Genomic DNA, 27,134 nt, shown 5'->3' on the forward strand with positions numbered 1-27,134 from the left:
AATAGCGCACCACATGTCGCGGTCGTCCACAGTGGAAACATACTGATTGGTTCTCCAGACGTCAGTCTTCCTTGGTTCCCAGACATGTTCCTCATGTGGTATGGTAGGAACGTAAATCCACCTGGATCTCAACTTTTTCACTGTTTTAAATGGAAATGAAGGCCGACAGATTGGGTTCAATGTCTGTTCCAAGTCCTCCCTTGTGACCTCTTGGAGTGTCTCGGTTTTTTGCTCACTGTGCAATCTAAGTGCCTTCTGAACTTCGTCTCTCACTATCTGGTGAAGAACACTTGTGAAATCAATTGCTTCCTGCATCACAGACATAGATATGACGTTTGGAAGCCATTCAAACTTCTTGTGTGTAATTCTTTTTTAATGCATTGTCTTGATATACTGGCACCATTTTATGAAGTCGTCTGCTGTCGAAACCTCCTTCAGGAGTAGGGCTTGATACAAGTTCTCGGCAACACCCTTCATGAGATGTGCAACCTTATCTTCCTCCTTCATTCTAGGATCCACACAGCTCCAAGACGTCTTGAATGTAGGATGCTGTAGTTTCTCCTGGACGCTGATCCCTGCACTTTAATTTATCTTCAGCCTTGCACTTCTATCGTCGTGTGTTGCCGAAATACTTGTGAAGTTCCGCATGGAATACTTCCCAGCTTGTGAACTTCTCCTCATTGTCCTCATACCATTGCTTGGCAGTGCCCTCCAAGTAGAAAAATATGTTAGCCAAACACAGGGTGTCATCCCATTTGTTAAATTTGGCTATACCCTCATATACCTTCTGCCACTCGTTTGGATCTTGGCCATTGTCACCAGAGAACCCAGAAGGATGTCTCATGTGGTGGCACACAGTTGCTGTCATCGTAACGTTGTCTTCTTCTTCTGTCTCTGGTAGATTGCAATCTGTTGAATATGGCTCGAACTCAGGTTTCTTGCCATGTAAATGGCGGCTCTGTCGTGACCTGATGGGAGCAACTCTGTCGTCGATAATGTGCGCAATCACAAGTTCCAATACCGAGCGTCTCCACCAGAATAATGTCACATAGAAGAAGGTGTAATTAGGTGAATGACGAACACTAACTTCACTTTATTCAGCACTTGCACATACAAGAGTGCATAGTGAACTGCCTTGTGCCAGAACACATACAGTATATATACAGCTACAGAACATTCCAGTGCAGTGGTTCTTGAAATTTGTAGATACTTCTAGAATGTACTCAAACCGAATATAGAAATTAAAATTGTATAGTCCAGGGGAGTTTTGAACTCACGACTTTCCATGCAACAGTTTAGTATCATAACCACTAAACCACAGTGCTACTCAGCTTCTTCTGCGACAATATTTTGTATGTCACTGGCAGATGTGATGCTCCTCTGTAATTGTTGACTTTTGTTTGTCTCCCTTTTTACGTAGTGGGTTGATGTTTGTTTTCTTTGTTGTTGCATTATTTTTAAGTATTATATTTTCGACATTGTGTTTTTTGATGTAACTCTTGCTGTCAGCAAAAATTTGTGTTGGATAATTCCCTTTGACTGAAACCAGCACCACAATAAATAATAAATTAAGCAACAACTTAAGGTTTCATTTCTACACATAAATTTGAGAACTTAGAGAGATTTCATTGCTTTTCTAAAAAAATTTAGCAGTTAGATAAGTTTAAATATTGACTTCTGTTTTATGCAGATAAGTCTACCAGATGGTGTTCAAAATCCCTTATGTATGACAGACAAACTCCTCCAAACAGTGAAATATCAATGGAGGAATACCAACAATGTGGGAAAAGATAGTTTGGCTACTTACCGTAAAGAAGACACATTAAGCTGCATACAGGCACATTAAAAGACACTTATAGAGTCTGACTTTAGCTGTTGGAGATGGTGGTCATATGTGCATGAGGTATCTTGTTTGTGTGTATGAATGTTGGGTTGTTTCTCTGTTTCTCTTTTGCTGATAAATGCTGTGGCAGAAAGCTTTGTGTGAATGCCTTTGAGTTGTGTCTGTCACCAACTTAACGTGTCTTCTTTACAGTAAGTCGCAGTCTATCTTTTCCCACATTGCAGACAAACTTGTCCCTTCTATTGAAATATTTTACACACTACAGCATAAGTGATATGTGTCAATTTTATTTCAGGTCTCTTAATGAGAACGGTGAGTCTCAGTATGAGTGGATCAGTGTACTGTACACTTCTAGACTCATCCCTTATTTACTGTGGCACGAGTAATGGAAAAATATGTGTATACGAGTTCACGGTATGTCTACAGTTTGTTTATTGAATTTGTAGTATTGCATTCTGTGTAATTTGCATATCCATGGACTGTCTACATTATGTTTTTCTCATAGCAAATTAGTGCTGTCCATTTATTGTGAACATGATGCATATATTATTGTAACTTGCTGACAGAGTAAAACTGTGAGGATGGATCGTGAGTCATGCTTGGGTAGCTCAGTCGGTAGAGCACTTGCCTGCAAAAGGCAAAGGTCCTGAGTTCGAGTCTCGGTCTTGCGTGCAGTTTTAATCTGCCGGGTAGTTTCATATCAGTGTGTACTCTGCTGCAGAATGAAAATTTTATTCTGGAAACATTTATTATTGTTTGCTAGTGCTGCATATTTGCCTCTGTTTTCTGCTCCACATTCTTCAAGTAGCTCTTGGCTTTACTAATGTGTTCATGTTATTTTGTTTGTTTCTCATACAGCATGATTCTTAAGAGGTTTTCAAATTAACTGACTGTGCTGGATCCGTATCTCTACACTGTTACCCCATATTGTAACATTTAGTTTGTCATGATAATCTATCACATATAGGATGTAAATGATAACTGACTACATCACGTGATAGTGCATAGTGGAAGTTGAAATGAACAATTTGATATAAAACTTGTGGTTTATCGAGGTGAGAAACAACCTCAAATTGCCCTACAAAGCCACTGAAGCTAGAATGCACGTGCGCAGTGATAGATTTTTGATATCCTCTTAGTCTCTTATGCCACTGGCGTTGGCCAGCATTAATAAGTTAACATTTCCTGTGAGGATAATGAAATGAAAAAAACTTTTGAACATGCTATTCAAAAACTAATTACATTTCCAGTTTGATCAAAACTTAACTCTTAGAAACACACTCATCTTGTCATGAAAAGGCCAAAGAAACAAAATGATGAAATTGTTTAAAATTTTACACCTTTAAAGTTCACAAAATTGTAAAGTAACATTTACACAAAAGTCAGTTTTACAATTTGTGAATGCATGCCTTAGCTGGCTTAATTGACCACCAATATCATATATCAGATTGTTCTTTTGATTTGCCTTACACTACTGCGGTAGGTTATGAACAGTTACCACTTATGCCTTGTATGTACTGCATAAGTTGTGACCCATCTAAGTAACTGCTGGAGATCACTGAATTACATTTTGGTCAGGATTAAGAACTCATTATAGATCCTGATATCCAATTCAGGCATTTACATCTTGCAATTGTTGGTAACCTAAAAAATAATTAAAACGGAATAAGAAGTAAATGGAAATCATTCAAGTACACCAAGATGCTCACTTTCTGAGGTGAGATAAAAGACCTCCATAAAGGATTGTGGAAACTGATCGATGTCACCAAATCTCACATTATTCTGGGACTGTAATGCAAGTAGGCTGAATGATAGAGGTCATATATTAGTAAAATCTTTTGAGAACAACAAGATTATGTCCTAAAGAGATTTCTCCAGAAGAAGCAAATAAAAAAATAAACTTTGCAGGGACTAAATGCACCTAAAAATGAAATTCTTGTAGGAAAGCTCTGAAATGAGAGCCATCCTACAGAAGATCTTCCCACCTCTCCTACAGGGGTGTTCTGTTGCCCACTCAACCTGCACAACACCCTAGTCCATCCCTACACCACTCTCACTCCCAATCCCTTGCCACAGGGATCACGTCTCTGTGGAAGACCCAGGTGCAAGACCTGACCAATCCAACCACCCAGCACTTCCTCCTCCAGTCCTGTCACAGGCTTATCCTACCTCATCAGAGGCAGGGGGACACATGTGAAAGCAGCTGTGTCAAATACCAACTATGCTGCAGTCATTGCACAACTTTTCATATCAAATGGCTCTGAGAACTATGGGACTTAACGTGTCATATCAGTATGGCAAAAAACCAGTTGTCCATTAGAATGAATGGCCACCACCAAACTGTCGCCAAGAACAGAGTTGACCACACGGAGGGGCAACGTGCAGCTGAGCTCAGTGTGCTCAATTTCAATGGCTACCACAAACATAGCCATCTGGATGCTTCCCTCCACCACCAGCTCCTCTGAACTATGGAGGTGGAAATTATCCTTACAAAACATCCTTTGCTTCTGTAACCCTGGAGTTCTCAGTCTCAGGTAACCCAGTGTCCACTCAACTGTTTCCCCTTTATCTGTCCTATCATCCCCTCCCATTTCATGCTTCCACGTCACCATCACCAGGAACTGCTGCCAACTGGCTCTGACACGCGTGCATCACAGGGCTCAGCTGTTCACTTGCCACCCTCCCACCTGCTTTCCCAGCTAGCAATCCGGCAGCCTCCCTCCAAGCCACTAACTACTCACCTCAACTCCTCTTCCTACCACCCATCTCTCCCTTCCTATACCTGCCCCACCCCTGTCCACCTGCTGAAGAGGAATCCTGGCATTGTGCATCTAGCCAGCACAGGTGTGCTCACGTGCATGTGTGCAAGTGACCAGGTGGCAAAAGGGGTACAGGTATGAATAAATGAGGATGTAAAAGTTCTAAATCGGTTCAAAGTGTAAAATTATCATAGGGTAGTAAGAAGCAGTGTTCAAACAACTGACTGGATACATACACGAAAGAGAAGGTCATTCTGTCTTGGGGTTATGCACAATCCATTTACTGGACATTCTTTATGATTTGACATAAAAGACCTGTGTGCCTGCTAAAGCACATGGACCATTCTTTTGTCTAACATGAGTTCCCATGAACCTGCTTTCCAACATATCTTCTTACCCTGTCATCCTACAGCTGTTGGACTTGAATCTCCATTAGCCACCCCCACACCCCATTGTGATATGGTTATCAATATTGATTTCTTAGTTATGAATTTATTTTCAGTTTTCTGTTTCTCTCCTTTACCCTTTCCTTTTGTTTCTTGATAGCATTGTTATTTCTGCTTTTCATTTTGTCTTCTGCTTTTGTACTTTCTTCACTTCTTACACTATCCCTTCTGTCACCTTTGATCCGAAATTAGCATGATGCTTACTATATATATAATTGATGTTGTGTCTAGAAACTTTGACCTCTTTTTTATAATAACTAAACAACCACTATCTGGATCACAGCTCCTTTATTACTGAGTTCCGGTTTCAGTCTGTACTGCCACTGACAAAGTGTACTTTATAGTGCCAGACCTGAATTGATATGCAGTGCAGATTAAAACTGTAGTCAGTAATAAAAGAAGTTGTGATTCAGACAGTGTTGGTTTATGTACAATGTTTACCAATTTACTGTATTTTGTCTCCTAATCTCTCCAACACTTTTTCATTCATCTGTGCCTCCCTCCTGCTACGCAGTAGGTATGCACTTCTTAACCTTTGGTTTTATGACCTGTCATCCCTAACAACCTTTCATGAGGAACAGATGAATAGTCTGGAAAGTTAGGAATATTGTTTTCTTTCTGTAGAGTGTGGGGTGTGTTCTGCTGGGGGTCAGTAAGTCAAGGCGAGCCAGAAGCCAGTCGAAGAAAGTGCATTCACTTTATTACCCCAGTAGTTGGTTTAAAAGCTAAAGCTGACATCTGGCAGCAATACAAGGTGGGCCTCGACCAGTTGACCCAGCGGCGAAGCGTTGTTGTCGGTCACTGGCAAGTACAACACTCAGCTTTGCTCAGGCACGATGTTACCTCATGTAGTCGACATCCCTGGCTGGTGGCCGAGCTACATTAGGGCTGACGCAGCATGCTGACACGGCTTGCTAAGTATGAGCCACCTGGTTAGCGGTGATCTACTGACAGGTGGCCCAGTTGCTCAGAGGCCCAGAAGGCTTCAGTTCAACCTTTGGTCCATCGGGCTGCTGGCAGTGGTCCTGTCGAGAGGATGAAGTAGAACGACCTCACAATGGAAGCTGACACTGATGGATACAGACTCGATGACTTGCTGGTTCAATCGACGACCTGCCAGGCCAAACAGCCACTATTTATAAGCACCAAAGCAGGTTTTTGTGGTATCGATGCTGCAGATGTTATGTATACTGTGTGCCAAAGTGTCCATAGTTTCAGTAATTAGCCAGGCAATGACTGTCAGGCAGGTGGCATTGCCCAGTGGCTGCTGTGGCACAGTGATGTGCCACTGTATTGCTGCAAGTGGCTTTCTTTATGGCATCGAGCCCTCTCGCTTAGGCCTGCACCATTGCAGCCCTCCCCACGTCGAAGAATTTGTGCCTCCACATTCTCTTTGGTGCTATACCTGGAACTAATTGATTCTTTATAGTTCATTTTGGACCCATCCTGTTAGTCTTTGGCTCACAACATCCTTAAGAATTCTTTTGTAATACATCAGTAGCTGAAATAGATAACCAGATACATTTAAAATATTTTCACATTGTATAAGGTTTCAGTCTCTAGCTGTCCCTTAAAACCAGCACTAGACCTTCTAACAGTTACTGGGTTAGCTGACACGTGTTATCACTTTTTTACTTTTGTTCATATTATACATGCTTAAGTCCACTTCTATGTATTTTCCCTACTGCTTCCCGCTACATTCTCTGTGCTGTCTCACTGAGGAGTGTGCAACACTCTTACAGTATATGTCTACTTGTCCCTGCGGGGTGTCTGTCAAACTGTCTTGTCGGAGTAGGGGTTTATGGGAATCCGGGAGGTATCCTACATTGGTACACTCTCTATCAAAACCATGTACCCACTCTTTTCCAGTAATATTGTCCTAGCTCAACAATGTTCCACTCATCCTCACCAACCTGATTATCCCATGCCCAAGGTGGAAACATGATAGTGGTAGCCTGTGATGCCTTATTACTACAGCTTGAAACAAGCACACAAGTTTGCAAAGAAGAACTCAACATGAACTGTTACAGAAAGAAACCCACATTAAAGTCAGTACAGTTGCATTTCTGATCATAATATCTGTAATACAGAATTTTGTGACTTATCAGCAACCATTAAAAAAGTAGATACAGCTTGTGAAATCCTGGGTATATCGCCTGCTAGTAGAATTAGAAAACTAAGTCAAGATAAAAGGCCAAGTGCCTTGAATACAAAAATTGAGAAAGTGGCAGCTACAGTCAAAAAGAATTTGGAAGTTTCATTTCAAAATCCAATTTATACCAAAACAGATGGAAGCTCTAAAACTTCACCAACCGAATATGATGATTTGATAGAAAAACTAAATGCAGTACTTAAAAAAAAAGAGGATAAAATTAAGATTATCAGTTTACTGCCGAATCCTTGGAGTCGAACAAAATTTAGTGATGAATTAAATGTGTCAGAACGTCTTGTTAAGTTAACAAGGCAATTAGTAAAAGAACAGCGAATTTTACCAGCATCACAAAAGAAAAGTAGATGAAAACACAATCAGTAAAATTATTAAGTATTATGACGATGACAATAACAGCCGTTTGATGTCTGACTAAAAAGACTGTGTTTCTGTGAAAGAAATGGTTCTAAGATTCAAAGACAAAAGAGGTTAATGTTGCGTAATTTAAATGAACTATTCACTGAATTTAAAAAAGAAAATCCTGACATTAAAATTGGAAGATCAATGTTTTGCGAGTTGAGACCAAGATGGTGTATTGTTGCAACAGCATCTGGCTCCCATAATGTTTGTATTTGTTTGTATCATCAGAACGTAAAGTTGATGATAGATAGGGCCAATCTTAGAGTTGACTATAAAGACCTTTTGGAAGTTATGGTATGCAATATTGACAGTTATGATTGTATGATCAAGAGAAAATGTGAAGATTGTCCAGGCAAACAAGCCTTAACTTGACATGTTTGAATAATCTGAAGAAGACGATTTGATGCTTGACAATATAAAATGCAAACAATGAGTGACACAAGACAGAACTGAACTGGTGACAGTCATAAAATCACGAGAAGAGTTTTTTGAAGTGTTGGTGGCTAACCTTGAAAATCTGAAAATGCATCATTTTATTGGAAAAGCTCAAAGTAAATTTTTGAAAGACAAAAAGCAAACCTTGGCAGCTGATGAATGCTTAGTTCTACCTGACTTTTCGGAAAATTATTCTTTTGTTGTTCTAGATGAAGTACAAGGGCACCACTGGGTAAACAAACAGGCCACAGTTCATCCATTTGTATTCTATTATAAAGATGAAGCAGGGTGTATACGACCTGGGAGATCTGGGAAAATCCCGTGAATTTTTTCATCTGGGAAAAACCCGTGAATTTTTCCATCTGGGAAAAACCCAGTAATTTTTTCATCTGGGAGAAAACCGGGAAAAACCTGGGAATTTTATAGAATTTCTGGGATTGTTCATTGTTTTAATTTTCTGTTAAATTTTTCTAATTTTGACTGGTAAGAACCGATACTCTGATGAAGGATATTACTGTATCCCGCTACTGCAGAATAATACTTCAACAATAAAACATAAACGAGACAAAAAAAAGGAAAATGACTTTAATTGCAATGGAAATTCGCTATATACAATGACACACAGTGCTCTTGCTAGCATCTGCCAAGTGCAAAATGTGCCAAAGGCATTAGGAAGACTATGCAACGCTTCATAACAACAAATTGCCTCCGATGAGTGTGAAGTCACAATTGTTTACATTAGATTCGTTTTAGCAGTTATGAGCGGGCTCATGCGCATGTGCATTTGAGTCGTGTTTGAGTAGTAGATTCTCCCGCTTCTGGCTACAGGAATGTGGCTGTTGGCTGTGCAAGCAGTCTCAGCAAGCAGCTAGATGCTACCAAGAAAAGGGGGAGCCAAATTCATATTCTTCAGGAAATAAAACTTGTTTCACAAAGCGCCTAGCACACACTTTAAGTTGATTTCTGAATGAATCATAAATTGATTTTTGAATGCATGCATAGTGTATGTGATGTCTCTGTCAGGAGAATCTTCGTCGCATCTAGAAATAAACTTTCCACAGACAAAAGGGGCGGGGCTTTACGAGCTGAGCGGAGTAAAGCCGAACAGATGAATGCCAATCGCTGTCTGATTATGTGGTTGATTGTGCTTGCAAATGATCAGCCTTGTTATGATTACTAGCAAAATCCATAGATTCAGACGACCAGAATGGAAATGAACGATTAACAGGAATACAGGTTAGAAAGATTACGTGTTATCTTCTCGGTGTATCCAAGAAAATGAAATTTTCACAGAAATTTTTTGGTCAGATGGCTACACTAGTAAGGACCAGTTGTACAGTCCCTGGCTAGCAGCCGCTTAAGTTATATTCTGGAAGTAACGCAGAAAACGTGTTGTACGAACATGTAACAATGCCTAACTGGAGAATAATCCCGGGATAACTAAACCTGTGATTCTGGCAAGGTTAGTGAAATTAACTGGTGAACAAATTTTGACAATGGCAGAAATAGCTACAGAATTGGTGATGACAAGATTGTTTTGTAGATCGAGGAAGGAGAAGAAATGGGGACATCACACAAATTATGGAAGATTAAGACGATTCCAAATGTATATTAAAATTTTGTAATATTACTTTTCGATCTCATGCTTGAGAATCTGGTACATATGAATGAAATGTGAAACTACGAGTATTTCCTAATATAATGCTTTTTGCTTGTAGTAGGCCTCATAGGCATTTGATATTGGTACTTCGTGAATTATATTCTGTCGTGTTATAACAATGACCCTTTGTGCCAAAACAGTCTCATTTATTTGGTGTGTGTTACAAAATTGCCGCAATATTAGAAAGGCATATTTTGTTTTATGTAGCAGACAGTGACAAAATAGACGTAATCAGATCGAGAAACAACACCAGTCTATTATTTGTATTAACAGTTTTTTCAGTATTAGATAACGACATTTTGATTTTTCATGTAGCAAAACGTTTGACAAACTTTGATGAGGTTGGGGGTTGGGTTGGGTTGCTTGGGGGAGGAGACCAGACAGCGAAGTCTCATCGGATTAGGGAAGGACAGGGCAGGAAGTTGGCCGTGCCCTTTCAAAGGAACCATCCCCGGCATTTGCCTGAAGCGATTTAGGGAAATCACGGAAAACCTAAATCAGGATGGCCGGACGCTGGATTTGATGAGGTAATAGATTCTTTCACCAACTGTGACATAATCGTCATAGATTCTTCCGCAGAAAGGAAAGCACGCCGTGTAAAGCTGTAGCAAGATTAGAGAGAAAAAAATGCTAGGAGGTTTCTTGTTTGTCTCTTGTCTTTATTCGTTTTGTGTATCCTGTATTTAAATTTATGTCTCACAAAACAGCAAGTTATTAGCTGATAGGCAATAAAGAGTGCAAATTTTCTGAAGAGTTCTTGTTCTCCCGATTACAAATAGTCCCGCTATTAATAGCAAAATTTTTTTTTAAGAGGGGCAGGCTGTCCAACCGGCCAACTAGGAGCAGGAGAGGCATCACAGGACATTTCAATTTCCACTGTTTCAATTCCACAGAGCAAAATACAGTGACGTGCGATAGAAGAATGCCATACGAAGAGGCGGGCACTGCACTTCGGCACACTTAAGACCAAATAACATGTCTTACATTTCCTCGAACATATATGTTTTAGGTTTCAGACTTTTCAGAAAGATGTGGGCTACAAGATGAACATATTATTTAGTATTGACCCAGTTAGAAGACATCGTAGATCTGGGGCTGATGCGCAGAGAGGTCTGCATTATAGTGGGTAGTCTCCGTGTGACCTGTGTTTACATTTAGTGATTTTGCTGTTTCCTCTTTGTTTACTCTCACATCAAATGATAACAAAATGGATATCTGTGGCCAGGAGCTATCAAGTGAATTAAAATACATTCACATAATTACGGATGTCTAAAATATGTTATTAGTTTCAGATTTTATTTTATTTCCACATTTCTGACAGTCAAGCATTAATTACCTTGCAGAAGACTGAAGTTATTTCTGTCTGTTTGCTAAAGAAATTTGATTTTTATTAACTTTTTCCGCAGAGGCAGTCAGTGTATTTGAAACGAAATGTTTAACTCCACAGTACAGGCTACTTTCAACTGTTTGCTGCATTTCAAGTGCACGTTTTCATCTTATAGCATGTATGGCATTATGGCGTATTAAAGAACCAAACATGATATAATACAGTACTGTGCTCCAAGAAAATTTACATCCCGAAAACCACACTGAAAAGCTTAACATCAGTTCGAGGTCTAACAGGTAGCGGGAAAATATTGCGAATGGTGGTTTGAAAAGTGTTACTTTCAAAGTAAATATCCTTTTACATAAGTTAAACTATGTACGATGAATTTCTTAAATCACAGAGCGTATGACTCTCATTTAAAAATCAACTCTTTGATGATGATCCATTTAGAAGCATTTTGAACCCTGAAGATCAGACATTTACGTCATTATTAAAAATTTTACTGGCAGATTTGTGTGATATATAATGGTAAGACAGAGATTTAGGAACCAGGTTTTAAATTGTAAGACATTTCCAGGAGCAGATGTGGACTCTGACCACAATCTATTGGTTATGACCAGTAGATTAAAACTGAAGAAACTGCAAAAAGGTGGGAATTTAAGGAGATGGGACCTGGATAAACTGAAAGAACCAGAGGTTGTACAGAGTTTCAGGGAGAGCATAAGGTAGCTTTGAGGGATGAAGTAGTGAAGGCAGCAGAGGATCAAGTAGGTAAAAAGACGAGGGCTAGTAGAAATCGTTGGGTAACAGAAGAAATATTGAATTTAATTGATGAAAGGAGAACATATAAAAATGCAGTAAATGAAGCAGGCAAAAAGGAATACAAACGTCTCAAAACTGAGATCGACAGGAAGAGCAAAATGGCTAAGCGGGGATGGCTAGAGGACAAATGTAAGGAATTAGAGGCTTATTTCACTAGGGGTAAGATAGATACTGCCTACAGGAAAATTAAAGAGACCTTTGGAGATAAGAGAACCACTTGTATGAACATCAAGAGCTCAGATGGAAACCCAGTTCTAAGCAAAGAAGGGAAAGCAGAAAGGGGGAAGGAGTATATAGAGGGTCTATACAAGGGCGATGTACTTGAGGACAATAGTATGGAAATGGGAGAGGATGTAGATGAAGATGAAATGGGAGATATGATACTGCATGAAGAGTTTGACAGAGCACTGAAAGACCTGAGTCGGAACAAGGCCCCCGGAGTAGACAACATTCCATTGGAACTACTGACGGCCTTGGGAGAGCCAGCCCTGTCAAACCTCTACCATCTGGTGAGCAAGATGTATGAAACAGTTGAAATACCCTCAGACTTCAAGAAGAATATAATGATTCCAATCCCAAAGGAAGCAGGTGTTGACAGATGTGAAAATTACCGAACTATCAGTTTAATAAGCCACAGATGCAAAATACTAACACGAATTCTTTACAGACGAATGGAAAAACTAGTAGAAGCCGACCTCGGGGAAGATCAGTTTGGATTCTGTAGAAACACTGGAATACGTGAGGCAATACTGACCTTACGACTTATCTTAGAAGAAAGATTAAGGAAAGGCAAACCTACGTTTCTAGCATTTGTAGACTTAGAGAAAGCTTTTGACAATGTTGACTGGAATACACTCTTTCAAATTCTAAAGGTGGCAGGGGTAAAATACAGGGAGCGAAAGGCTATTTACAATTTGTACAGAAACCAGATGGCAGTTATAAGAGTCAAGGGACATGAAAGGGAAGCAGTGGTTGGGAAGCGAGTAAGACAGCGTTGTAGCCTCTCCCCGATGTTATTCAATCTGTATATTGAGCAAGCAGTAAAGGAAACAAAAGAAAAATTCGGAGTAGGTATTAAAATCCATGGAGAAGAAATAAAAACTTTGAGGTTCGCCGATGACATTGTAATTCTGTCAGAGACAGCAAAGGACTTGGAAGAGCAGTTGAATGGAATGGACAGTGTCTTGAAAGGAGGATATAAGATGAACATCAACAAAAGCAAAACGAGGATAATGGAATGTAGTCTAATTAAGTCGGGTGATGCTGAGGGAATTAGATTAGGAAATGAGACACTTAAAGTAGTATAGGAGTTTTGCTATTTGGGGAGCAAAATAACTGATGATGGTCGAAGTAGAGAGGATATAAAATGTAGACTGGCAATGGCAAGGAAAGCGTTTCTGAAGAAGAGAAATTTGTTAACATCGAGTATAGATTTAAGTGTCAGGAAGTCATTTCTGAAAGTATTTGTATGGAGTGCAGCCATGTATGGAAGTGAAACATGGACAATAAATAGTTTGGACAAGAAGAGAATAGAAGCTTTTGAAATGTGGTGCTACAGAAGAATGCTGAAGATTAGGTGGGTAGATCACATAACTAATGAGGAAGTATTGAATAGGATTGGGGAGAAGAGGAGTTTGTGGCACAACTTGACTAGAAGAAGGGATCGGTTGGTATGACATGTTCTGAGGCATCAAGGGATCACCAATTTAGTATTGGAGGGCAGCGTGGAGGGTAAAAATCGTAGAGGGAGACCAAGAGATGAGTACACTAAGCAGATTCAGAAGGATGTAGGTTGCAGTAGGTACTGGGAGATGAAGAAGCTTGCACAGGATTGAGTAGCATGGAGAGCTGCATCAAACCAGTCTCAGGACTGAAGGCCACAACAACAACAACATCTTAAAGTGTAACATGTGCAAAAAAGATCAACATTATATGCGAAAGCTTAACTTCTCTTGCCGCTTATATACCTTAGAGACCAATATTGTATGTGAAAGCTTTTCTTTTCTTGTAGAAACACTATGTATATTATTTTAAACTATTAACTTTCCCTGTTTGTGTGTTCATGCTACTTAACAGTGATGTTACTGTTGGCTGGCGACATCATATGTCCTATGCTCTAAGTATCAGCTATCATCAGCTTGCAAGATCACTTGACATGAGCTATGACTGGCTTACAAACGTGCATCACAAACTTGATTTCAATTATTTGGAAAGTAACATGTGGTGTTTGGTGGAATTCCAATGTATACTTTCGTGATACGAAAATATGCAGAGTACATGTTGCTGCACGTCAAAGATATTTCCAAAACATGTCTTTTCCCCTGACTTTTGTTTTCTAAAGTGCCGGGAAATTCTACGCCCTTGTATAAAATGGTAACCATTCAAAGGATTGATAAGTTTTGCAGTTCCGAGGGAAAATATACTGTCACTTAACATGGAAGATGATGTGTCTAGACAAGACACCCTAGACACAATGAGAGGAAGCCGAAAGGCACGCGCTTAAACTCACGCAGGCTGGCGTGAGGTCTGAAACAGGATACGTAATGAATGCTATAAAGAAAAGTACGTAGCTTCTGGAATACTTAACTTTAATCCACATTTGTAGAACATCGCTCATGATGATACATTAATAGAATCTCAATATCAATTGAATACGGCGCCTTGCTAGGTTGTAGCAATTGTAGCTGAAGGCTATGCTAACTATCGTCTCGGCAAACGAGAGCACATTTGTCAGTGAACCGTTCCTTGCAAAGTCGGCTGTACAACTGGGGCGAGTGCTAGTACGTCTCTCTAGACCTGCCGTGTGGTTGCGCTCGGTCTGCTATCACTGACAGTGGCGACACGCAGGTCCGACGTATACTAATGGACCGCGGCCGATTTAAAGGCTACCACCTAGCAAGTGTGGTGTCTGACGGTGACACCACATTCCTCCCCCGCAAATCGGCGTACGGTTGTGTTATAAGGCTTCCGCCCGCCGTGGGGAGGACCCCATGTTGACGTATGCGACGAGGTGGGGAGCCTAACAACAGGCGAGGCTGTGCCACCCGCACCCGGCCATTCGGTCCGAGGGGAGCTAGGAAACGCCTGAAAACCTAGTCCAGGGTGCACGCCAACATGCGGTGTATGCGCCCGTAAATAGACAGGAGGGGCCGAAGGGTCGACCTCAATCGCGTCGGGGCAGCCGACGGGCGAAGACGACATCTGGTCCAGAGCGGGCAAGAGGTCCATGTCGAAGGACAGCTGGTCACGGGAAGCGAGCGGCGGCGCGTGACCCAGGGAGGCGCTTGGCGGCTGCAGCGAAGCGTCTACTGCGGGCGTCGCTGGCAGGAGAACAGGCGGCGGCGCGCCGCCACAGGGCAAAATGTAAGGAAGCGTCGGTAACACCTGGGGATGAGGCAAGCCAGTAGATGGGTCCCCAGGGCGCTGACCGGACGGCACCGTTGCTGAAAGCAGACGGGGAGTGGCAGAAGCCGTGTGACGACAGAGGCGCAGCTGATTGAGATGCCGATGCACCTCACCAGAGGCCCCCAAAACCAAATACATAGCGCGGCCGAGGCAGCGGGGAATATGCCCTGCGAGCCAACGCTGTGATCCTCGATAGTTGTGATAGAATACAACGTCGCCCGGAGCAAAAGCAGGTGGCTGCCGCTGCACAGGAACCTGATGCGGCGGATGCAGCAAAGACATCAAGGTTCGATGAGGACGACCGTGGAGCAACTCAGCCGGCGAGTGACCATCTCGGGGCTGAGAGCGATACGAAGACAAGAAGAGCAATAACGCGTCCTCCCGAGAATGTGACTCTTTCAACTTCAACATCTGTGACTCGAAAGTCCGGACCAATCGTTCAGCGGCACCGTTTGACTGAGGCGAAAACGGCGCGGATGTCAGATGTTGAATACCATTGGCCTTGCAGAATGACTGAAATTCTGCGGACATGAATTGTGGGCCTTTGTCGGAAACAGTAGTCTGTGGAAGACCTTCAATGCAAAAGATAGCGGATAACGCTTGGATGGTGGCAGATGATGTTGTGGAAGACATCCGAACAACAAAAGGAAAATTACTGAAGGAATCGACAACAACCAACCATCGAGCATTCCAGAATGGACCAGCAAAATCTATGTGCTATATAGTTCTTAGCGCAACCAAGGCCCGGTGCAAAAATGTCTGCAAACTCTTCACATAGACGAGAAACACTGGCTGAAGGCACAGTCTGGTTCACTGATAGGACCTGATTTACTATAGACAAGTTAAACAACCGAAATAAATCTAAACCGAACAAGTTCACTGCAGAAGAAGAACGAAGTACGTAAAATGACACAAGTTTTGTTTGTCCCTTGTATGTGGCAAGAAGGCTGCACTGTCCTAACACTGGGATATTCTGACCTGAATAAGTATTTAACGTAACATTTGCGGCACGCAACGGAGGTGTGCCCAGTTGTTTGTACGTGTCTTTATTGATCAATGAAGCTGCAGCTCCGGTATCGAGCTGGAATGGGATCACGTTGCCATGAATGGCCAAGTCTACAAAAAGTTTATTGTCCTGCTGACGACAAGAGCGACTGTCTCGTGCAATTTGAACAGACACTGGTACAGAATCACTTGTTAATTGACGTGATTTCCGGCGACGTCGACGCACACTTTTTGTGGGACGCACACAGTCACTTTTAGAGAGAGTGGCACTGGGCGGAGTGGAATTAACTACATGAATGTCCACGGGCGAAGGTTCACGAGCCTGAGTATTCTTGGTTCGATTCCGATTCCGGCGCGAAGCAAAGGGCCTGGAATGGGTGTTAGTGTCCGATCTAAGCTTTTTCTGGCAAACACTCTGAACATGTCCTTTCTTATTACAGAAAAAGCAAATGGCTTGGCGTGATGGGCAATTCTCACGCGAATGTCTAGTAGCACACTGCGGGCATGATTTCACTGCATTTGCTTGCTGCTGCGGGACACGTGGTTGAGATCGTGGCGGCAGCCGCGCGGACGAGCGCGAGGGCTGTTTACAGTTCCGGGCAGCTCGCCCGGCGGGCCGGTTAATGTGACACACAGCTGGCGAAGTTGCAAATGATTCCTGAGCAAAGTCAAGTGTGTCCTGCCTATCCAATATGTCTATCACTTGTTGAAGGGAGGGATTGACTAGTTTCAAAATTTGCTCCCGTATACGAACATCAGAAACGTTCTGTGCAATTGCATCACGTACCATTGTATCTGAATAAGGGAGTCCACATTCACACTCAAAAGCACAATTCCTAGTAAGACCTTGCAAAGTTGCAACCCACTCCTGATTAGTTTGACCGGCCGTACGTTTTGTACGAAAGAACGTATACCTTTTTGCAACTACATTGACTGCTTCCTTGAAATATGCATCTAATGCAGACAAAATTTCGTCGTAGGACAGAGTTGCTACGTCGCGGCGGGGAAACAATTTCACTATCACACGGTACGTCTGCACCCCTACACACGCCAATAAGTGAGGCTGCCGCTCGTTACCTTGAATTCTGTAGGCGGCGAGATGGAATCCAAATTGGCGTGACCACTCCGTCCAGATTTCCATCGCCGCATCAAACGGACGAAAAGGTGGTGCAACTGCATGTTGTGGCTGCGGTAGCGGTGGAGCGGCAGCTGCCGCAACGTTTTGCATTGCACGTTGACCCTGGATGAGCTGTCCAAGGGCATCCAATAACGCCTGCGTCTGCTGATTCTGCAAGCGATAAAATTCGGACAGTACATCTGGAGATTGTGGCGAAGCCAAGACACAAGTAAATTAGGGCAATACGAACGCTAAATCCACTTTCGAGACTCGTCGCCAAATATGTTGTGTCTAGACAAGACAGCCTAGACACAATGAGAGGAAGCCGAAAGGCACGCGCTTAAACTTACGCAGGCTGGCGTGAGGTCTGAAACAGGATACGTAATGAATGCTATAAAGAAAAGTACGTAGCTTCTGGAATATTTAACTTTAATCCACATTTGTAGAACATCACTCTTGATGATACATTAATAGAATCTCAATATCAATTGAATACGGCACCTTGCTAGGTCGTAGCAATTGTAGCTGAAGGCTATGCTAACTATCGTCTCGGCAAACGAGAGCGCATTTGTCAGTGAACCGTTCCTTGCAAAGTCGGCTGTACAACTGGGGCGAGTGCTAGTACGTCTCTCTAGACCTGCCGTGTGGTGGCGCTCAGTCTGCTATCACTGACAGTGGCGACACGTGGGTCCGACGTATACTAATGGACGGCGGCTGATTTAAAGGCTACCACCTAGCAAGTGTGGTGTCTGTCGGTGACACCACAGAAGAAGTGTGTTTTCACGTGGGAAAAAGTGTATTTTTAACTGGGATATTTGAGAAAAATCCGGGAATTTTTTTTTCCTTGTCCGCGTATACACCCTGATGGAGATAAATTAATGAGCCACAGGTTTTGTGTCATAAGTGACTACCTTGAACACAACACTACAACAGTGCACATTTTTCAACTAAAATTAACGAACTACATTAAACAGCACCACCCCTCATAAAAAAAACTGATTTACTTTTCGGATGGGGCAGCAAGTCAATATAAAAAATTTCTTAACGTCTCCTTTCATAAAGGAGATTTTGGGTTTGACGTAGAATGGCACATTTTCACTTCATGCCATGGGAAGAATGCTTGTGATGGTGTCGGGGGTACAACAAAGCGAGCTGTCACAAAAGCAAGTCTGCAGCAGACCAATGACAATCATAAAACCTCAAAAAATGTTTGAATTCTGTAAAAAACATAGCAAAGGGATTACCTATGTTTTTGTACAATGTGAGGAAATACAAGAAGTCTATGACAGTGTCTTGAAGGAAAGGTACAGCACTTGTCAGAAGATTAAAGGCACTCAATCTTTTCATTGTTTTGTACCTCGTTCACACAACTTACTGAAGTGTAAGATCGCATCAACTTCGCCTTATAGTGATCTTCATCAGTGTGGAAAACTTGCACAACTGGTTCTTCAAAATAAAGACATAGTGGCTTGTGTTTACAATGAACAGTGGTGTATTGGTGAAGTTGATAATATTGACTGTCAAAACCAAGGTGTACATGTTGTATTTTATCATCCACCAGGACCGAAGACATCTTTTGAAAAAAAATTGAGAGGCATCAAGTTTGGATGCCACTTAAAAATGTACTAAGGAAGCTGTCTCCCATGGAATTTACACTCAACTGTGACTGGGCGAAATTATAATCTAACACCCAAACTGAGTGAACAAATTTCTCAAATGTTCAATGAGCGACGTACTAAAAACAAATAACAAGAGAACAACCTAATGTAATTAATAGGATTATTTTCAATTAAAAAAGTAAATAATCATAGATATGATTAAATTATATACTGTAACTGATATATTTTATTCAATAAGCCCAAATATCGCAGATGTTAAAAAACATATTTTTGACTCGTGTTTGTCATATTTTTTCCATAACTTCCAATTGAATCTCAATGTTGAAATTTATACTCAAGTTTGATATCATAAAGGTCTATTAACTGTGAAATTTTCAGATTTTTATCTGGTCCCCCAACAAAGATATTGCAGGCCACAAACTGGAAAAATTAAAAACAATCCATTATTTGAAATAGTGTATTTTTTTAAGTGTAAGCTGATCACCATTGATACTCTATAAAAAGTAACTATACTGTACAGTGTAATAGCAGAAAAAATATTAAAGCTAAGAAATTAATCTTTCTTAGGAAAACTACTGTTCAAAAATTGAGTTTTTTTAATTTGTGGCTGATAACTTCGAACTATTGAAAATATATTAAAGAATACATTCAGCTAAGTGATAATGATGTTAACTTGTAGCCTAGAGTGTGTTGAACTAAATGCATTTTATCTGAAAGGCTTAGGACAACTCACTACTGAATAGTTATAAAAAATGTAGATGCTGACAAATACGAAAAAACGCATGCAGCCTGGTACAAATATGGCCGCCATTTCAAAATAATAAACAATACATTTTTTAAAATATTTTTGTGACAACTAGACATTGGGGAATCCACCCATCAAATATAAAATTTTTCTGAGATGGTCAAGCAACCAGTTATTTTTTTCTTGGACCACTTGGTATGGACTGACCCATGTGTCAGACACTCTCAAAAAACCACATATCTACTACTCTGAATTCCTAGAGGACTGAGTAAACTGTTAATTCATATAACAGCACAATTTGCAACAAATTATGCTGACAGTTGCCTACTATCTACATTCTCGTAAACATCCATGGTACTCATGACCTTCTAAATCTTAAGCAAGTGTTGTTCTTACACTGTCCATTGTAATTCTATCTTTGCTGGCGTACACAACATACCATGTCATGTGATTTGTTACATGGAGACACATGTCATAGTACATTACATTGTGTACATGCAACTATTTCATTGGTTCATCCCATAGGTTCTAACTAAGTACCACAAGCAAATTATATCTGACGTGATGAAACATGGTAGCAGAAAGAGGACAGACACAGATGCAAGTGCCCCCATGGGTGGTTATATAATTCTCATGTTGCTACTTACATTGCCAACGACTGTAGAATGGTGGCTTGGGATGAGTCAGAAGTTGTTCGGCAGCAGTACAATGCCTTTACTACTCCAGTAGTTCCTATTAAAAGCTGCAGCCCACATCTGGCGAGGCTGGAAGGTGGACCTCAACCCAAACACCAAGCGTCATAGCTTTGTTGGTCATTGACAGCTGGCATGCTCAGCAAGGCCCAAGCATGACGTGACCTTGTGTAGTCAGAATTCTCAGCTGGAGGTGGAGCTACATCAGGGTTGATACAACAGGATGAAACAACGCATTGAGTGCGAGACAGCTTGTTGGTGGCAACTGGTACTGTCAAGATGATGATGGAGCAGTGTGTCTTCACAGCGTAAATCGACACTGTCGGACACAGACTCAGTGGCTCGCCAATTCAACCAATTAACCAGCCCAGCTTGGGAGCCAGTATGTATATGTACTAAAGCAGCAGGTTTGCTGTAGTGTTGCTAATGCATATTTTATGTATGTCGCATGCTGAAATGTCCCTGGTTTTGGTAATCAGTCAGGCTTGACCATCAAGCAGGTGGCAGTGCCCAAGGGGTGACCTGGCGCAATGCTTTGCCACTGTATTACTATGTCGAGTCCTCTTGCCTAGGCCCGCATTGTTACATGTCTGAGTGTTTCTAACAATTCTATAGAGAAACATGCCTCACCAGGATTCGTGCTGATCAGCTTTTTGTCTGTATGTTCTGGGCCGTTGGCATGCTTCGCTACTGAAAATGTGCTGTCATAAATAGCATGGAGAAGTCAAAGGCACCACAGCTTGATGGCCTGTCTATTGTAATGTGGATAGTAAAAGAACTTTAGCTGGAAGTAGACATGTGGCAAACAGAATACTTAAATACCACTATGATCTCAGCAAACTGGTCCATACAGTATCTCAGTATTCTTATTCAAAAATGGAGGTGATCCAACAGAACATTCCAGTCCTACCGTTCTGCTACTTTATACAATGCAGGTTTTCAAATTCTTTGTTGAACACCTACTCTGAGGCATCATTGAATTGTCAATCAGTGTGGCTGTATCAACAGGTATTGCACCACAGATGCAATTTCTCCAGTCAAGCTCATGTAAAACCCAGAAAAAAAGAGAAGACGTAAAAAATCCTGCAATTATGTAACTCACTACCAACTGTTAATGGTAGCCCTCCATGATCATGGGGGTTACAGAGATTTTTGTGATGGAGTGAAAATGTTATACAAAGACATCAACAACCAAGTGAAATGCCTATCATGATAATCAGAAAGCTATGCCATTATATAGGGTGTATCTCAGAGATCTGCCGTATCACACCTGCCGTTACTCTTTTTATGAATATTATCGCACAGGGTCTACAGAAGTAGTCCCATGGGATATACTGCACAATGATGTCAGGCTTGCTGCCACAGCAATGAGCACCTGCAACAGTCAACTGAAAATTGACATGAATGATTCCAGCAATATGGCTTTCATGTAAATGCCCACAAAACCAAATACTTGGAAACCAAGTAAACCACTGGTTTGATTACAGTAAGCAGTATCACTCTAGAGAAATAAGAACATTTCTGATACCTGGGATCCTCTATGCAAAGCAGTTAGGCACAAATAGTGATGAACAACCCAAAATTAGTGTTGCGTGTTTGCAGTGGTGTAAAGTCGTGGAAATTCTAGCTGACAGAAGAATTCCACTCTTAATGCCAAATCGTATTGGACAGTTGTGTAGTGTATTGTTGTGCGCTGCACAACTTGTCACTAATGCTAAAAACTGCTGAATAATTCCTCCAGCTTGTGTTGGATAACAGAAGTGATTTTGACATTTGTATAAAAAACAGCACCATAAGACAGCAAATCATTGTGAAGCTGGTCATTGGAAAATGTAAGGAAGCCACCTTCAGTAGTCATATATAGGTGTGTATAATATTTTAAGGTTGGCAGTATTAAGTCTATAAACACACCTGACTTCAGTAGCAGTTCTAGAGGTGATCCATTGTGTCCACAAGAAGGGTTCACCAAGTGAATGAAAAAACCGAGCAACAACTTCTAAGAATCAGTCGTTCTCCAATCACTTTGGTCGTGATTGATCTTGTTCCCGGAAATGGTTGTTCACAGTTCACTGCAGTTGCGAGTCAGTCTCATTCCCCAGAACATTCACAGTTCACTTCATTCAGACTCATTCCTACCTCAGTCTAGCTCCTTTGTTCCTCATTCCTACATCGGTCTATTCAGTCAGTTTTGTTCTTTCTTGTGTAGTCACTTGTTCCAATAATTTTTTGTGATTACATAACTTATCAAACTTAAGACTATGTACACTCTTTGACATAAAACTCGACCGGCGGCCGGCCGCTTCAGAGGCTAAGTCCGCGCCGATCACGACATGGGACAAAAAAACTGGCCAACTCGCTAATTCTCGAAGTCCAGTTATCTGCACAATCTGGCAACACTGTAGACTGCGGCACTTCCGGAGGACAACTTGTCCCATGATAGAGAAACCCTAGGCTGATTACGGCTGTGGTCTAGCGGTAGCGTGCGTTGTTTCTGTTCATAATTTCAGTGGATCGAGAGCAGCTGGCATAAAATATTTTTATAGCCTCTTCTGTCTGAATGCTGAAGACGTGAATGTAATGGTAGCGCAGATTCAATCTATTTCGCTTTCTGACACACCGATATCAAAATTTTATCCAGTAACGATTTTGCGGCAGATTTCCTGTAGACTGTCCTCCTCTGGACGCCGTATGCGGCAAAGCTCCGGGATCCATTTGCTGGCTACTGGAAGCGGCCGTGGCGACAGCAGCGGCGCTGCACTCCCCCGTTCTTTATCGAAAGCGCTTGCTACCGCTCATCGCTTTTGATGATTTAAAACGCTTTATTATTAAATGTTGCTCCACAGAAAATTTCTACAATTTCCATTCACGCTCAAAAGCAACGGAGACAGACGCCCTGATTGGTAGGCGGGTATTATATTACATTAATCGGCAAGAACTGAGTATGGCCCGAAATTAATTTTATAGACTGGGACGAAATTAAACCACCTCACTACATTCGATGAATTTATAAATGCTTCATACCTCGTTTCTTTTCCTTTCAAACTCAATTATTTGTGCAACTTTTGGTCAATGTTTGGACGTTTTCGTCAAGCCAGAGTGAGCGTCTGTGGTGAAGAGTGTATTACAATTCTTGTTTCACTCCTTATGGTAAGTCTATGCGATAAACTGTGTGAATACCTTGCAATGCATGCTCTGTAGCAGTGCAGCAACACTGCACATTTGGAGTTCCATGTATGGGTTCATGAAGTATTTATTGTTGATCGGAAGTGATAGTTAAGGTCATCAGATTTAAACCAGAAAAATTTGTCGCTTTGAAGGTTTCAGAGAACGGAAAGGAATTGCTGACGCCGGTGTTAGAAAACGTCTACAGTTAAATGCTATTGCAAAAATTTAGAAGAAGGGAACTATATTAATCAACATGTGCACTTCATAAACAACCTTCTGACATGTTAGACCTATATGACGAACAAAGCTCAAATTTATATCGTTGACATGCGGTTTGAATCTTTTCAGGACCTATTTTACAGTGAAGCACCTTGGCATTTGCAAAGCAGACATCCATAATATTAACTTAATGTACTAAGTCGAGTATCTGAGTATGACACAGCATACCAATTAAACACAGACCCAATCAAAATCTAAGTGAGTAGTATTTTACTAATTCGTGCCGATAGAGGCATGCTTGTGTACAGATACTCGGTTTTATTAAAACAGACTTTCGTCTCAAGGTTATCGTGGTTAGTTTTATTTCATTTCTTATAATACAGTGCACAATTTTCGTAAGGTTTCCTTTAGTGTTCTTAAAACAATAGTAAACATGAGAGAGAAATTAATTATCAACGATATATGCGAATTCTCTGATGTCACCTATGACAGTCTGACAATGCACATGCAGTTTATTGATTACATGCATGTAGAAAACTTGTTCTGAGTTAAAGGTGTCAAACAAAGTTTGAAGAAGAATAAAATCTCACTACCACACGACAGCTAATGTAGGAAATACTTTTCTGACATATTATGGCACGATCCGCTCTCCCTACACATCTTCGAGATGCATCTGCTGCCTGTTGTCTATTAAACCTGAATAGAACAAAATGTCACAGCAGTTAGCCCTTTTTCCACATGTAGCTACTTTGGGTTGAGAATTGAAGGGAATTATGTTCAAAGTTCCATTAGATTGATAACTTCGGCAGACAGCAGAATTGCATTTTAAAAAATGTAGCACTGAATGTATTCGAACTCGCGACATCTTATCTATGCTACAAGCTGACACGTAGCTACAACAGCTCCAGAGCTCGACAACTATTCCTCCAGAACTTTTGGATTCCACAGCAAAAAAATGGTTCAAATGGCTCTGAGCACTGTGGGACTTAACATCTTTTGGTCATCCGCCCCCTAGAACTTAGAACTACTTAAACCTAACTAACCTAAGGACATCACACACATCCATGCCCGAGACCGAGCGAGGTGCTCGCATTCGGGAGGACGATGGTTCAATCCCGTCTCCAGCCATCCTGATTTAGGTTTTCCGTGATTTCAACACAAAACACCGGTCGATGTGGGAGGCCAGCCTCATCCGTTACAGAACTCAAAGATCAATAGATATGGATATAGATATAGATTTTTATATTTAAAGCCATTCTCGTTCTGTGTTGGAATAAACATCATTCATTATTTGCTTGTTCTTGTTACGATTGTTATTGTCATTCTCTCACCCGCAAGAGTTTTCACATTGCTATTTGGTATCGATGCACATGAAGAGTGGCTATGAAAGAAGGGAATACTGAATGTTACGTCATGCAGAATACACTCATTTACTTCGGCTCCTCGTGATCTACGCTACAGGAGAAGTGAGATACATAAAGTTGACAGTGTGAGGACAGACATGCTGGCACAACTCTGCAACTACACAGTGTTACCAGATAAAATGGTGCTGCGGAATTGAAAGTGTAGTACGGACTTTGCCACAGTGGCAGACAGCTGCTAATTTCGGACCATGACCGTGGATTACACTTCGGTCAGTGCTGGTTAGAGTGTTGCAACTGTAAATGGAAGGCTTTGTTTGATAGTCTTGTGCTGATGCTGTCTGAATAAATTTTGCCATTGGATAAAAAGCGGTTTAGTTTTGAGACCTAACCCACGAGGGGGGGAAGGCACAGTGGTCTGCTACAGGAATTCCAAGCAATAAAACACAAAAAACAACCCAGGAAGGGTTCGAACAGCTACTTTCATGCAGAGACATGCATTTGGAATCTGTTCATCGTTACGGGGTCAAACAAGAGGGTAACATTACTGAAACAATGATCGGGCTACTTAGTATATAATAGAGCATACAGATTTCAAGGAGGAAACGTATGAAGATGCAGACTTCCTCGTTATCAATATGTGCGGCATATCTTTCGTGTTAACGAAAGTAAATTCCCGCTTTACCTCTTCTTACGTCTCAAATGAAATGAATGCCATGAGGAATCGAATATTCATTGACTGCGTCTCTTCTTGCTTCCATCCTTACCAACATATTTCTTCATTCTCGTGGTAATCATGACATTCTATGTGTATGCTGCAAAAGATTGCACGTGGACAAATTCGACATCAAGGTGCAAAGCGTTTGGTATCTTACGTTATATTCAATTCGAATAAGCTTCCGATGTATTTTTACTTCGTTTGTATTTTTAGATGATTATGAACGTTACGGAAAATTATCTCACATGCTTTATGTTGAATGAGAAACATTGAATGATCCGTTTTGCTTTCCCTACGTTGAAATGATATAATGTCGGCGTCAACAGCCTTCTTCCACGCCGGAAGCTGAAACTTGTAGCATTCTGGATTAATGATAATTGAATGTCTCAAATGTATACATAGCCCACAAGGCGACGTCCCAAACCATCAGGGGAGAACGCCGCATAAAAACCAAACGTGCGCGCGCGTCTCCACTCTGAAGAACCGTATCGGAGAATCACGGCAAGCATTTCGCTGAAGAGCTGCCTCGTCAGAGAGCCGAGAAATGGCAGCGTCGTAGCAAGTATTTGTCAACACTCTGATAGTGCATTTACTTCCGGGTGTAGGCCGGCATTACCTCGCTAAATTCACTTGACATTCGTTTTCCACATCAAAGACTCGTACAATATAATCCACTGTAAGATGACACAATTAGAAAGTATATTTAATTTCTGGACTCCAAGAACGGCGTTCTTCACATAAGTAACACCTGTTTGTGTGTGCATTCGGGAGGACGACGGTGCAATCCCGCGCCCGGCCATCCTGACTTAGGTTTTCAGTGATTTCCCTAAATCGCTTCAGGCAAATGCCGGGATGGTTCCTTAGGAAGGGCACGGCCGATTTCCTTCCCCATCCTTCCCTAATCCGAGCTTGTGCTCCGTCTCTAATGACATCGTTGTCGACGGGACGTTAAAACAGTAATCTCCTCCTCCTCTGTTTGTGTGTTTAAGGTTGCTGGCAAATAGTTCAAATGGCTCTGAGCACTATGGGACTTAACATCTATGGTCACCAGTCCCCTAGAACTTAGAACTACTTAAACCTAACTAACCTAAGGACAGCACACAACACCCAGTCATCACGTTTAAGGTTGCGTTTTGAGGCTCAGGCAACATCGCAGTGACTATAATCCGCCTCTTGCCGCCAGTGTGTCGTTAGCTCAGAGGTTCCCTTGTGCGTTGCAGTGCTCGT

General features: G+C 41.5%; 1 protein-coding gene across 1 annotated transcript in view; it reads left to right on the forward strand.

The window, feature by feature from the left end:
- Positions 1-27,134, forward strand: part of LOC124595821 — a 134,740-nt gene that overhangs the window by 87,886 nt on the left and 19,720 nt on the right. The window contains exon 9 of the mRNA XM_047134755.1: positions 2,139-2,257. Coding sequence (XP_046990711.1) covers positions 2,139-2,257 — 119 coding nt within the window. The remainder of the gene's footprint in view (positions 1-2,138; positions 2,258-27,134) is intronic.

Source organism: Schistocerca americana, chromosome 1, assembly GCF_021461395.2.
Source record: "Schistocerca americana isolate TAMUIC-IGC-003095 chromosome 1, iqSchAmer2.1, whole genome shotgun sequence".
In the NCBI taxonomy this organism is placed as follows: domain Eukaryota; kingdom Metazoa; phylum Arthropoda; class Insecta; order Orthoptera; family Acrididae; genus Schistocerca; species Schistocerca americana.